The sequence below is a fragment of the Medicago sativa genome, chromosome 4, assembly GCF_051527215.1.
Source record: "Medicago sativa cultivar Bolivia chromosome 4, Bolivia_mono, whole genome shotgun sequence".
NCBI lineage: Eukaryota > Viridiplantae > Streptophyta > Magnoliopsida > Fabales > Fabaceae > Medicago > Medicago sativa.
In genome coordinates, this window is record NC_140752.1 from 78,462,350 (window position 1) to 78,476,431 (window position 14,082).

The 14,082-nt window shown below is 33.3% G+C and overlaps 3 protein-coding genes across 7 annotated transcripts; 2 read left to right on the forward strand and 1 right to left on the reverse strand.

The window, feature by feature from the left end:
* Nucleotides 1-782: 782 nt before the first annotated feature.
* LOC146932234 (dolichol-phosphate mannosyltransferase subunit 1) lies at nucleotides 783-4,370 on the forward strand. Of its 4 annotated transcripts, none has more exons than XM_085703897.1 (9): nucleotides 783-942; nucleotides 1,337-1,457; nucleotides 1,602-1,701; nucleotides 1,841-1,874; nucleotides 2,028-2,104; nucleotides 2,749-2,774; nucleotides 2,856-3,020; nucleotides 3,122-3,236; nucleotides 4,047-4,370. In XM_085703897.1, the coding sequence occupies exons 2-9, from the start codon at nucleotides 1,348-1,350 to the stop codon at nucleotides 4,149-4,151; spliced, it is 732 nt and encodes a 243-aa protein (XP_085560023.1). In that variant the 5' UTR covers nucleotides 783-942; nucleotides 1,337-1,347; the 3' UTR covers nucleotides 4,152-4,370. The 4 variants fall into 4 exon arrangements, with proteins under 4 accessions (XP_085560023.1, XP_085560020.1, XP_085560022.1 ...); XM_085703894.1 differs by having other exon boundaries at nucleotides 1,342-1,457; XM_085703896.1 differs by having other exon boundaries at nucleotides 783-938.
* A 1,136-nt stretch (nucleotides 4,371-5,506) lies between these two features.
* On the forward strand, nucleotides 5,507-7,924 carry LOC146932235 (magnesium-chelatase subunit ChlI, chloroplastic-like). 2 transcript variants are annotated; one of them, XM_085703898.1, is made up of 3 exons: nucleotides 5,507-5,708; nucleotides 5,857-5,966; nucleotides 6,498-7,924. In XM_085703898.1, exons 1-3 carry the CDS (start codon nucleotides 5,618-5,620, stop codon nucleotides 7,557-7,559), a joined length of 1,263 nt encoding a protein of 420 aa, XP_085560024.1. In that variant the 5' UTR covers nucleotides 5,507-5,617; the 3' UTR covers nucleotides 7,560-7,924. The 2 variants fall into 2 exon arrangements, with proteins under 2 accessions (XP_085560024.1, XP_085560025.1); XM_085703899.1 differs by having other exon boundaries at nucleotides 6,507-7,924.
* Nucleotides 7,925-8,459: 535 nt separating this feature from the next.
* LOC146932236 (nudix hydrolase 15, mitochondrial-like) lies at nucleotides 8,460-11,670 on the reverse strand. The gene is made up of 4 exons (XM_085703900.1): nucleotides 11,101-11,670; nucleotides 10,621-10,763; nucleotides 9,186-9,305; nucleotides 8,460-9,098 (listed from the first exon to the last, which is right to left on the reverse strand). Exons 1-4 carry the CDS (start codon nucleotides 11,465-11,467, stop codon nucleotides 8,871-8,873), a joined length of 858 nt encoding a protein of 285 aa, XP_085560026.1. The 5' UTR covers nucleotides 11,468-11,670; the 3' UTR covers nucleotides 8,460-8,870.
* Nucleotides 11,671-14,082: the final 2,412 nt, after the last annotated feature.

Genomic DNA, 14,082 nt, shown 5'->3' on the forward strand with positions numbered 1-14,082 from the left:
AATGGAAGATTTGACTCGGTGAAGTTGAATATAAGATTTCCTCAATCAAGTGTCGACACTCGAGAGGAAAATCTAACTTGTTGAATTAAATGATCGAGATTCTACATCAATACCTTGTATGTTATGTCATTTAAAGCATGTCACATCATTTTTTTGAAGTATAAAAATATGAAGAATGTATCAAAACTAATGAGTTTTAAAATGAGGGCCAATAGCACGTAATGAAAAAGCTCTAAATTATATTCGTTATGTGATTTTAATGAGGTTCTTGTAAGTTTTTCTTTGTAAAAAAAATGCATTTAAGAGGATTTTTTTTAAGTAATTTAAGTGGAATAATTAAAAACTATGAGAAATCAGAGATGGAGAGGAAACTAATCTAAAAAAATAAAATTTTAATATTATGTTTAAATTTTGATAGAAAAAAGCAAAAAGGGTAAAAACAATCACATTTGATAAAAATAAGCAAAAAGTCCTCGTGAACTTAACTGACAATGTATAAAATATACAAGGTCCGAGATTCAAACCCCGACCACAAAAAAAAAGAGCAAAAAGTATAAAAAAACTGAAATAATTACAAGACTATATTTTTAAGAACTAAAATATATTTTAGTCAAAGAAAAAAAGAACTAAAATATTGTATTGGTTAACAAAAACATTTTTAAATCTAATAAAAAACATATTTAAATATAAATTGTAGCAAATAAAAATGTACTTAAGCAGAATTTAACAAAAAATAAAATAAAAATGTACTTTGTGTACAAAAAAAAATAAAAGTATTTTGGAGCAGACATTGGTTTCGCTTTCTGGTAATCAAAAAAAGTCATTGGTTTCGCCTTCCAGTTTCCATATCAAGCAATTGTTTGTTAGTCATCGGCTGGACCTGCTGCCGCTGTAAAGTGTGCTTTGTTCTTCACGATTTCACATTCTGCGTTCATTTTGTAGGTTCATCTCTTTCACTTTCTCTTTTATTTTTCTTTAATAACTCTTATCCTGTGATCGCATCTGTTTCTGTTCCACCGGTGTAAGATAACATCATTCCTGTTAGAGCTTGTAATTACGAAAGTCTCTCTCCCCACTTATAATCAGGGCCTTAATTGGATTCTCTGATCTTGTTGAATTACTCGATTATACGAATTTGGGTTCAATTAGATGAAATTGATAGCAGTATTGACAATTATGTCCCTCCACTCATGTATAGGGGTTTTGATTCATCTCTTTCTTTAATACATTTTGTAAAATGATGAGGATGAGCACGAATACATTTTAATTTCAAAAAATTGACCTTCTGCTACAATCTTTATTACTATGCTGATTCATTGATTTCATTTGGTCCAAGTTTAGGTTAGAATGGACGAACAGCATCAGAAGCAGAAAAACAAGTACAGTATAATTGTTCCTACATATAACGAGCGACTCAACATAAGCCTCATTCTTTACCTTATATTCAAGCACCTTCAGTAATTTCTCTATCTCTTCATACTAAACATAATGCCTTGTTCTTCCCTTTTAGACTTTACAGACCTATCTTTTATGTCATTTGTCCATCTCTATATTATGATCAATCATCTTTATGAATACTCCGTTCTGTTTCTCAATTTTAGGGATGTTGATTTTGAAGTTATTGTTGTGGACGATGGGAGTCCTGATGGTACTCAGGATGTTGTAAAACAACTGCAACAGGTTTATGGAGAAGATCGAATTGTAAGCACTAAGCAGTAATATTTACAAAATTTATTTTTCATATATAAATGACAGTAACTCATGATCTTTTATATTTTCTGGGAGTTATCTCAATCCGTTTGCATCGTTTAGAGTAACGTGTTTATTCTTGTTGTTACAGTTGTTAAGAGCGAGACCTAGGAAGATGGGTTTAGGTATGTTCCTGATTCTTTTACTAACTGGATTTGATAAATTAGCCTCTGATGTGATAGAACATTATGGCGTCGTTTGATCCATGTTGCCTAACCCACTTAGTGGGATAAGGCTTGGTTGTTGTTGTTGTAGCCTCTGATGTGATTAATTTGCAGGAACGGCCTATATTCATGGCATGAAGCATGCTTCTGGAAATTTTGTTGTCATTATGGATGCTGATCTGTCACACCATGTAAGTTGTTCTGTTTAGTCACGAAGACAACAGTGTGCAGTTATGAACAATGATTCAATTTGTAAAGGAGTAAAAAATCAAGAAGACTTGGATGAACTTTGTATAAGATTTATTGTCTTGAGGATTTGTTAGTTGCAGCATTGTATTTTTATTAGGAAAATGCTAACAAGTGCCCTTAGGGCATTGTTTAAGCATCCAAAACTAGTAACTTTTACATTGAAAATTGTGTAGTTTACGACTTTTATGTGTTTGACTTGTATTTTCAAGATAAAATTTCTTTTTGTGGGTTCTTTAAACAATGCCCTTAAGGCACTTGTTAGCAAGAACCTTTTTATTATTATTATTATTATTATTATTATTATTATTATTATTATTATTATTATTATTATTATTATTATTATTATTATTATTATTATTATTATTATTATTATTATTATTATTATTATTATTATTATTATTATTATTATTATTATTATTATTATTATTATTATTATTATTATTATTATTATTATTATTATTATTATTATTATTATTATTATTATTATTATTATTATTATTATTATTATTATTATTATTATTATTATTATTATTATTATTATTATTATTATTATTATTATTTTTCTAATCTGTTTATTCTTCTGCAGCCAAAATATTTGCCAGGCTTCCTTAGGTTAGTAATAACCTTTTAATAACGTCTTTCTTTTTTTTCTTCTTACCTGCCACAACTTAACTCTTCCCTTTTGTTTTTCAGAAAACAGTTGGAAACTGGTGCTGATATAGTTACCGGGACTCGTTATGTTAAAGGTGGTGGTGTGCATGGATGGAATCTTATGCGCAAACTAACAAGCAGGGGAGCAAATGTTCTTGCACAAACACTTTTATGGCCTGGTGTCTCAGATTTGACGGGGTCTTTCAGGTATAGAGATTGATAATGGATACCTAAAAGTTTAGTGAGTGTTTTTGCTCCCTGTTGATCACTTGATTGGTTTGAGATTGATGTACTGTTGTTATTTGTAGACTTTATAGGAAATCAGCGCTTGAAGATATTATTAGTTGCTGTGTTAGTAAGGGATATGTCTTTCAAATGGAGATGATAGTTCGAGCATCCAGAAAAGGGTACCATATTGAAGAGGTGCAGTTGCTAATTTGTGTTTTCTATTCTTTACATTAACCTGGTTGTTATGTCAACTTCATAACTCATGAGTTAGATATGTAGTTAGCATTAATCATCACTATATGTGCTTGCCATTTATAACATCTTGATATATTGATCGTAATTTTCTTTTTCCAATATCTAACATGTACCTTTTATTCATAAAACTTGTGAACTGAATGATGGCACATCCTTTTTTGTAAAGGCAGTCAGCCATGTACTTATTCATGTAGACATTCTATTCCATATATTGATAGGCTATTGGTCTTCTGTAGGTCGCTGGTAAATTGAAATTTGTATGACATATAATTATTCTCAAAGATGCATTTGATATTACGTTGCCAATTTGACTGGCAGTCATACACACACTGTCTTGTCTTGTGCTTTGCAAACTTTCCGAAATGATAATCGCAAAACATGGAAATTATTCCAGGATTGTCCCGATTCTTTCTACTGTTAGTTATGGAGAAGTTTTGACACATTTGATGATTAGATAAAATATGATTCTCTAAATCTTAATATTGATAGGCCACTGGTATTCTGTAGCCGACCCCACTTAGTGGGATAAGACTTGGTTGTTGTTGTTGTAAATCTTAATATTTAAATCTATTTTGCATATATTTAAGTAGAGGATTTGAATGCTTGTTGGTTTAGCTTTTCCTTTTCTCTTTATTGTGTCTGTTCATTTCCTTCCCAAGTACTTGTTGCATAGATGGCTTAGAGTTCTATGTAATTACCCTGTTTGAGCTTATTCACTTTGTAGCTTACCTCAGTTTCACGTGTGTACAGGTTCCTATCACATTTGTCGATAGAGTATATGGAAGTTCAAAGCTTGGTGGATCAGAGATTGTTGAATACCTGAAAGGCCTCGTATATCTTCTGATCACAACATAAAACATAAACGATAACAACTTGGGACTCGTGTCTTTCAGTTTGACATGAACTCTTGAAGTTCAAAAACCTAATTATTGAGGACACAAGTTTGGGTGCTAGAATCTTCATAGCTCACTTTTTGAATTTTGTAGGAAGCATCTGTATGGAATATATACGGGTCCCTGTGTTTTTAAGCCTGTTGGCAAATATTGATGATTAATCGATTTTGATTTAGCTGAAGTTGTGATTTATACTGATCCATTTGCTGGTTTTTCCTTCTAGTCACCAATCATTAATATGTAACGCTTCCTAAATGGAAATAGAACTACTACTTTGTGACTCAGTCTAGGAGATATCTTGAACATGAGACAAACACGGACACATCGGTGTCGAATGTTGATAATGTTTTGAGAAAATTACATGATTTAATATAATCATGTGTTGGAATTGTGTCAATGTTGAACACCAACGTTTGTCTGACACAAAAACATGTCTAATCTGAGGAGTGTATATGCTTCAATGAGTGTGACTCCTAAGAACAAAGCTACATTTGTGAGAGGAGACTAATAAAGAGGCACCACCTACGGCATTTTGTTAGTTTTATAACTTTGGTGACAATTATTATTGTTTATGACTTGTTATATGGTGATGATGTACAAATGAAACAAGTCTTGTATCATGCATGACTTGTTATATGGTGATGATGTACAAATGAAACAAGTCTTGTATCATGCATAAACTTGTTGATACCATTGGATTAATAACTCTTACCTTTGAATCAAATGTGATATGATGTGACTTATTGATCCAAAGGCATAAAACAAATTTGTTACGTTACAATACTAATTTTGTTGTCCACACTAAACATAGACTTTATAATTTTCAATATATTTATAATCATGCCTTTCGATTAACCAATAATTTAATCTAGTGCAAATGATTGGTGTATACTCTATGTGAGTGTTGTAAACTCCATAATACCGATTTGCGATTTCTAGTTCTACTAAAAAAAAATCACTGTGGAGATAAATGAGTTTTTTTTTTCTTTCATTCCAAAGACAATAAAGAATCCTCAACTAAGAATTTTTCACCAAGAACATTAACTAAATAAAATAGATAGATCATCCCTAAAAAAATACAGATAGATCATGGAAATATTTATTATTATTTTTTTTTTTGAGGGAAGAATATAATATTGATATTAATTCATGGTAACCCGAAAAAATATTGAATATATTACTTTTTAATAACTAAAATGATTATCTCTCAGAAAAATAACTTTTTAAATGATTACATATTTCATAAATTATTAGTATTTTGTACACAGCTGATTTTTTTTTTTTTTTGAAGAATACACAACTGAAATATTGAAATCTGTCTTCTGCTTTTTCTCACATACCACCAAGGTTCTGAGTGATTTTGAATGTGAAGAAAAACACACAACACAAGGAAGAAGCTGAAGCTGCTGCTGCCGCTGCATAAAAGTTATGGCATCAACATTGAGAACTTCTTCAATTGCAGTCTTGTCTTCACGACGTCACTCTTCCCCTTCCATTCATTCTCTCCCCCTAACCAAAGGTAAACCCTCTTACAAACTTCACCTTCATCACAACCCGTTTCATTTCTGGTATTTATTTGGGCCAAAGCTATGAACTTTGTGATCTTGAAGACTTTTAAATGGAAATGGAAACTGGGTTTTTCATATTTAATGGTTGTTGCTTTGCAGGGAAAGTATTTGGGTGCAAGTTTTGTGGTGGAATTGGATTTCATGGCGTTAAGGGAAAGTCTCAGTTTTCAGTTTTGAGTGTTGCCACTGATTTTAACTCTACTGAGCAGGTAGGTGAGGGATCTTCCATTTTTGTACCTAGATTTTTGTTAAAAAGAAATTCATGTTTTCTAGTTCATTCAACTGTTGTCACTTATTTTAGCAAATCATAGATTGAATTGAAGACATAATTATTGGATCAAGAGGGTTTTTGTATCTACTGCACTTAACATAACTAGTGTGGAATTTCATAGTGATGAAATGTCAAATGAAAAATATGGTTGGGCTTAAATTGTAGTGTACAAATCTAGTTAGAATTTAAGAAACACGGACACGACACCGTGATGAGTCAATACTAGTTAGAATTTAAGAAAATGAATTAATTGAGTGTAATTATATGTGTCGGTGTAATGTCCGTGTTGAACACCTGACATGCCGTCAATTGGAAGAGTCATGCTACAAAGGCACACATGCCTTGCCAGTTTAAACCTTGTCAGTTTTTACTATTCTGTTTTTTACATTGCCATTTTTGCGTCTGTCATTGTTTGCAGTTTCTGTATTTTTTTTGTCTGTTTGGTAACATCTCAACTCTGTAAACTTAGCATATTCAGACTCAGAGGATTGCTTATAAAGAAAGCCAAAGGCCGGTGTACCCATTTTCCGCCATAGTTGGACAGGATGAGATGAAGCTTTGCCTTCTTCTAAATGTGATTGATCCCAAGATCGGAGGTGTAATGATCATGGGGGATAGGGGAACAGGGAAATCTACGACTGTTAGGTCATTGGTTGATTTGCTTCCTGAAATCAAAGTTGTTGCCGGCGACCCATATAATTCAGATCCAGAAGATCCGGAATTCATGGGTATTGAAGTGAGAGAGCGTGTGTTGAAAGGAGAGCAGCTTGAGGTTGTGTTTTCCAAAATTAACATGGTGGATTTGCCATTGGGAGCTACAGAAGATAGAGTCTGCGGAACAATTGATATCGAAAAAGCCTTAACCGAAGGTGTGAAGGCATTTGAGCCCGGTTTACTGGCTAAAGCTAATAGGGGAATTCTATATGTGGATGAAGTTAATCTCTTGGATGATCACTTAGTTGATGTCTTATTGGATTCTGCTGCATCAGGCTGGAACACGGTGGAGAGAGAAGGTATTTCAATCGCACATCCTGCTCGGTTCATCCTAATTGGTTCAGGAAATCCTGAAGAGGGGGAACTCAGGCCACAGCTGTTAGATAGGTTTGGAATGCATGCTCAAGTGGGGACTGTGAGGGATGCTGAACTAAGGGTTAAAATTGTAGAGGAGAGAGCTCGTTTCGACAAAAATCCAAAGGAGTTTCGAGATTCTTACAAAGCTGAGCAGGAAAAGCTCCAGCAACAAATTACCGCAGCAAGGAGTTTTCTTGCTTCCGTTCAAATAGATCATGAACTCAAGGTGAAAATTTCCAAGGTTTGTGCAGAGTTGAATGTGGATGGATTAAGAGGTGACATTGTAACAAATAGAGCTGCAAAAGCTCTTGCTGCCCTCAAGGGAATAGACAAAGTAAGTGCAGAGGATATTGCTACTGTCATTCCTAACTGTTTGAGACACCGTCTTCGAAAGGATCCATTGGAGTCTATAGACTCGGGTTTACTTGTCATTGAGAAATTTTATGAGATATTCACCTGAACATGGTATGACTTGGTCAGTCTTCTGTGGTATTTATTCCATATGTTACCACATCATGGTTTACAAATTGGATTCCGTTGTCCTAGAACCCGAAAGTAAGTTGTCCTAGAACCCGAAAGTAAGAAAGATTCTGAAATTCCATTCTTGGCTCTTTTTTAGTTTCTTCTGTGTGTGTGTTTAGTCTGCCAGGGTAAGATAGGTCCTTTAAACCAAAATGACGAATGATGAGGAAAAGCATGAGCTTGAGAGGCCTAAATGAGAACAGGACAATCAACAGTGAACAGGTTATTGTAAACTTGGTTCTTTCATTAGCTTTGTAAAGACAGTTAGTATTTTGTTAAAATGTTAATATCGTCTCTTGAGTACTTAGCCTTTTCAATATATATGTTTTACGCCTGAAGTAATTATCTGACAAGATATTCATACATATGCTTACATAAATATCCCCTACCCACGCCACTCTTAAGTTTAACTATGTACTGTCATATGATGCTTATGAACAAACATACAGATAAACAGCACCAAGTCACCAACAGTTTTTGTAGAACTGTCTTTCGTATAAGATGACTGGTGTTGCAGAGACAAGTAAGTCTATTCAGCTCAAAACTCACAAAGTACTGTCCTCAAGTCTATACATTCCAAGTTTCCAACACTCATTTGGCAATAGTGCTGTCCTGTGTTAGGATGGCAAATGTCCTGTGTTTGGTCTCTTAAAATCATGGATCTTCAACTAAGCAACGGGAAAAAATCAATGTGGTAGCAAAGTACCAGACCACTAGAGACGACGTATAAGGTGCATAAGACATTCAAGAGTAGTTAACTAAAGATACTAGAAGTCCTTAACAAATCAAAATTAGATACATGAACTTAAATAAAATATAAATTTCATTGAATAAAATCTTTAAAAACAAAGAAAGATGTCATTCTATCGAGAAAAAAAAATGTCAACATCTTAAATAGCAAACTGCCATCACATCTATGGATTAAAAATGATATGAACAATCCAAGTTCATTTTTCACCATCTTATTGCTTATCATTTCATACACTAGAATAAAACCTTTACAACATTTTATTATTCCAGATCCCAAAATTAGTCTGGAATTTTTTCACACCCCTTTTCCATTTGATTGATTCTACCGATCATTAGATATCCAAACACAAGGTGAGCAGAAATATGAATTCCAAGTGATGGACAGCTTCCTCTTCCTTTCTTTCAGGAGATATAAATTATATTCCTGACGAATATATATTATTGTATGATGAAGAAAAGAAATATATTGAGGACAATATGATACAAATAGATACTGCCGTCAAGTCATTGAACTATCCTTGCTTACAACCTGTGGAACTTTGAATTTGGGATTCTGCTCTATGAAAGCCGGTGGCCGTTTGTACACAATTGATGCAGCCCTAATCAAAATTCCGGCAGTCAATCCCCATATGAGATATTTTTTCTGCTCGATGTCAATATAGTCAAAAAAATGTATCAAATACTTCTCTCCCATCCACTCTCTCTCTTCCTGACTCCGATTTTCATCCTGCTTAAAGCAATCGCTTCAGATAACTTGAAGATGAATATGAAAAATGAAGATGACTTGAGATACAAATAAAACTAAGCATGGTACCTTGAGAAACATTTCTAAAGGTGCGTCAAATACTGATTCCACTTCTGCAGGATTCAGAACAGGTTTGAACGCTTTCTTATCATGAAGTATGCCGATGACAGGAACTACTCTTAGGAGGTGCTGTAAAAGAAACAATGATAGGTGAGATGAAGTACTGGTAAAATTTCCTCATTGAACACTTTCAATCCGAAGCAGATGAGGAATAGACTAATAGAAAAGGTGTGTAAACTATCCAACAACAGGGAATGTAAACATCATCACCAATAATACAAATTTATAACCCGTGACCGCGGACCGACTCTGAAATGGTCATACTTGTATACACATATACAGAACTTTTTAAAATATAGAATGCATAAAGTTTTGAAACTGTGGCCATTATCCAACAAATAAATTTCCGAAAAATTTCTCAAATTGATTCGTCACACCAATCGTTGCTAATAAGAACGTTGTTTGAATAGTCATGAGTGTTGTTATGCTGTCCTAAATCTATGGAGTGTTGTTATTTTGAACACTGTTATGCCTGTTTATGCTGAGCACTAAGTTAATCTCTACTGCTAGTTTCTCTGTGTAAAATTCATTATCAAAACATCACCTCTATCTAGTTCAAAGCATAAGTTCGTTATTGTGGACTCATTAAACAATGCCCAGTTTAATGACCTGCAATGGATACATGACTTTTACAGTTGGTGGCACGAGCAATGGCTTTTCAGCAATTTTCTTTAATAGGAAAAAAAGGCTGAAACAAACCATTGAATGCAACATTTCTTAGTACGTACAACCATGAACGTGGACAGTGAAGAAACCTAATCAGTTTGTTTACATCAGGTTCAAATTCCTGAAAACAATAAACAGGATAGAACTCTGATTTATAAATCATTTTAAGAAAAGGGTATGTATCTGATTCTTTAGGTCAATCCCATTCCCATTCACCAATGGCCACTGCATTACTTTATACAGACATGTACAGTTTGAGACAATTTGCATCCAAGACAACAATCATAATAAGGTGTATCAACAATATCCTCAGCACCTCAGCTGCACTTCATGTATCTGGACAGTGAGTTTGAGTTTACTCAAAATTTACAAGTAACACACCGATGATATTCAAGAATGAAGTTCTTTTATTTTCAGAGTCTGTTCTATCAAATTATCACTTCATAAATTATAACCCTCCATCTCCAATCATCTCAGACTCAGAGCACACATTGTACTTATTCCTCACACAGCATGGAATCTCCTTCATGAGCTAAATAATTACAAATCATGATTTAAAGACAGTCCAACAAAATCAACATTTTCTAGCACAGAAGTCTTCCATGAACTAACCATCAATCGCAGACATAAATTTCATAAAGATTCAAAATTCCAAGTGGAGAATACTCAATTAAGCATGGAAAGAATACTAAATAACTTCAGTTCAGTGAATAGATACCTTAGACAAGAATGGTTCAAGAACAGTAACAACATTGACTAGTTTTGGATCCAACCCAATTTCCTCTTCTGCCTCTCGTTTTGCAGTGGCCGCGTCGTCCTTATCCCCTTCCTCCGCTTTCCCACCAGGCAATGACACTTCACCTACATATAAAACACACACACCACCACAACCCTCAATTCATTCCCTCTAAATTCAAATAACCAAAATCACAATAACTAAAGTAACAAAATTGCAGTCCCCAAACCATTTGCCCAATAGTATAGGCTGGGACACAGAAAAAGTTCTATCTATGTAACTATGAAGCACATACACTTCTCATATTAGGCATGTCCCTGTGTCAGACACACACGTTATCTATCTTCTAACAAATTAACCACTAACATTTGTCTAAAAAAACAATTTTTACGATATAAAAATATAAACTATTGAATTTGAAACATCTTATACAAAATTAAGCTAGATTTGAAAAAGCTATACCTGAGTGAGTAGAGAGCTTGGAAGATCGTTTAGTGAGAATAACCCTTAGATCCCCATCATCACTTTCAAATAAACAAATCAAAACAGCAGCTTTTTTAGGACTAAAATTATCTGGATTTTGAATCATGGTAGCTGATTCAGGAAAACCCAATTGAGAAACAACTTTGCCACCACTCTCTTCAATGCTCTGTTCCAAAACATCTTCAGGAAAAGGTGGTGGTGGCTTGTAGAGACGAAGATGTTGTGCCAACGCAAGAAGTCTCTGAGATCCACCAGTGGTAACGTTGGAAGAAGAATCCATGACTTTGGTGACAGATACTGTTCTTGGTATTAACGTTGTTGTTATTGTTCTTAGAATTGAATTCATGTGTGTGATTATGCTTGAAATTAATAATATAAAGCATCAACACCCACCAACCCTATAGTATCAAATTGTTATTGTTTTGCAAAAGCTAATCTAAACCGGACAAGTAGTTAAACTAGCAGTTTAATGTTTGAAGGTCTGATCCTTGTCGGAATGAAATCTTTGTCTTAGATTTTACATGGAAATTTGATACGTTGGATGGAGTTGAATCCACAATTTCTACATCTCAACATGCACTTAAACTTGTTTGAATTGAGCTTATGCAAAAGAGAGTAAATAAGTGTTTATTTATTATTCACGAGCTTGTTAAGATAGTTTATGAAAAAACAATTTATAAAGATAAAATTTTGGTTAGTGAAAACTTATGAATTAATATAAAATCTTATTTATTTGCATAAGCTATTTTTCATAAGCTTAAAATAAACTCAATCCAAACAGGGCATAGTAGATATTTGTAACCGTGATGGGCATGCAATAATCATATGGTAGAGATGAAGCTACGGCCCGTAGCTTCACCTTAAAGGTATGTTTTATTAATTCTGAAGTGGGAAAAAACATTTATTTAGTGGGTAAATTTTGTCACTAAACTGATGAAAAAACCTTTAGTACAGTATAAACTCTTTGAATTAATACTCAGTAAATTAATAAACTCTCTAAAATAATAAATTTGTCCGGTCCCGACTTGGGCCAATGTAAAAAATTGAAAAACTTGATAAAATAATAAGATAATAATTTTTCGAGAGATCCCTTTATAATTTTCGGTCCCAAGAAAATCATAAATTAATAATTCATAGAAACTGAAAAAAAAAATATATTAAGAATACATTGAACACATTTGTTCATCTTGTTTACATTTACTGTACTTCAAAAGTCATTATTGATTTCCAATGCATATGAACACAGTATTTACTAATTTACGTTGAGTCCCAAGGTTCACTGCAACGTAATTCTAAGAGGCATAGACTAATTTGCCTTTTTGTTTGGTATGTACGGTATAATTACTTAAAAACTCTTTAAATTAATAATTATTAATTTATCGATAAATTAATAAATTTCTCTGGTCCTGACATTATTAATATATAGAGTTTTAACTGTAATTTGGTTTTATTTTTATACACTCAGTTCTGCAATAAATATTTTTTCAACAAACAAATGGAATACTCAAATAGACAAGACAACAAAAAATTAGATGTCGAAACTTAGACAAACTACAATATTAAGCCACCAATTGTGATAATCAAAAGCAAAAGTAACATTTTTTTTTTTTTGCCTTCAATTTCAAAAAAGAGAGGAGCTTAATTCTATCAAGAATTGTGATAATGATTCTTCCTTACTTCCCTCAAAAAATGATTCTTCCTTACTATTAAAAATTTGATTATTCATTTCTCTCCAAATCGTCCAAGCACACGGAAACCATATTAAATGTAAAGCAGATCGAAGAGATTTGGAGTTACCGCCCATCGGACCAAACTGGAAAATCCAACACACAAATAGGATCAACAGTGAAAATGCCAAGGCAAAGTCGAATGAGATACCAAACTGAACCAAAAACGAAATCAACCCATAAAAAGATGATATGCCGACTCAACCAACCCACAACCAGACACACATAACTGAGAGCCATGATGAAGACTACCTCGTGTGAATATTATTTTGACACAAATTAAAAATAAAGAGAAAAAACAATTATACATTTTTGCAAGGAAATTTTTGACCTTATTCAGACGAAAAAAATTACTTTATTAACATTATTCATTATATTTTTTAAGGGTGCATAATTTAGTATTTGTGCGTTCAATATTATCATAAATGATAGTAGCAAGTATTAACTTGAGAGCGATACTCATAATATAAATTGAAGGCATAATTAAAAAAAATTAATTGAAGATGTAATTTAAAAAAAAAATAGTATTACATCAATAATAAAATGTGATATTTATTTTGTGACATTTAAAAAAATGATAATTATTATGGGACGGAAGAATTTTTTTTTTTAAGTAGTTTATTATAGAATTTTGCTCTTCACCCTGCACATTTTGCTCGCGCCCTGCAGCCGTTTCAATTATACCCTTGCGCATGTTAACTAACGCAAGTGTAAATTTATGCGTTAGTTAACATACGTTACGCAACGTAAGTAACGCAAGTGTAAAACACTGCGTGAGTTAACATGCGCAGCCATTAGCACATGCATGAGCACTGCGTGAGTTAACTTGCGTAGCCATTAGCACGTGCGTGAGTTAACATGCGCATCCATTAGCACATGCGTGAGTTAACTCACGCACATTCTGTGCATACAACCAGAAGAGGCAGAAACCTCTATTTTCCCTATTTTTTCAATCCTTCTTTCATACATTCACTCAAGAACAGAATTTTCATCATTCATTCAATAATGCATTCAATCAAGAGCAACTCATAATTATATTACGAAAAATAACGGAATAAAACAACGGAATAAAATAACGGATAATGTCATAAAAACGCTAAAAAGCGCAAGTGTGATAGTATTACACCCAAATCCAACAAAATGTCAACAAAAAAAAACTACACAAGTCATAAAAGCTACACAAGTCATGCTGGTCCATCCCGTGGACTCCTACTCCTCCTCCGCGGAGCCGGCA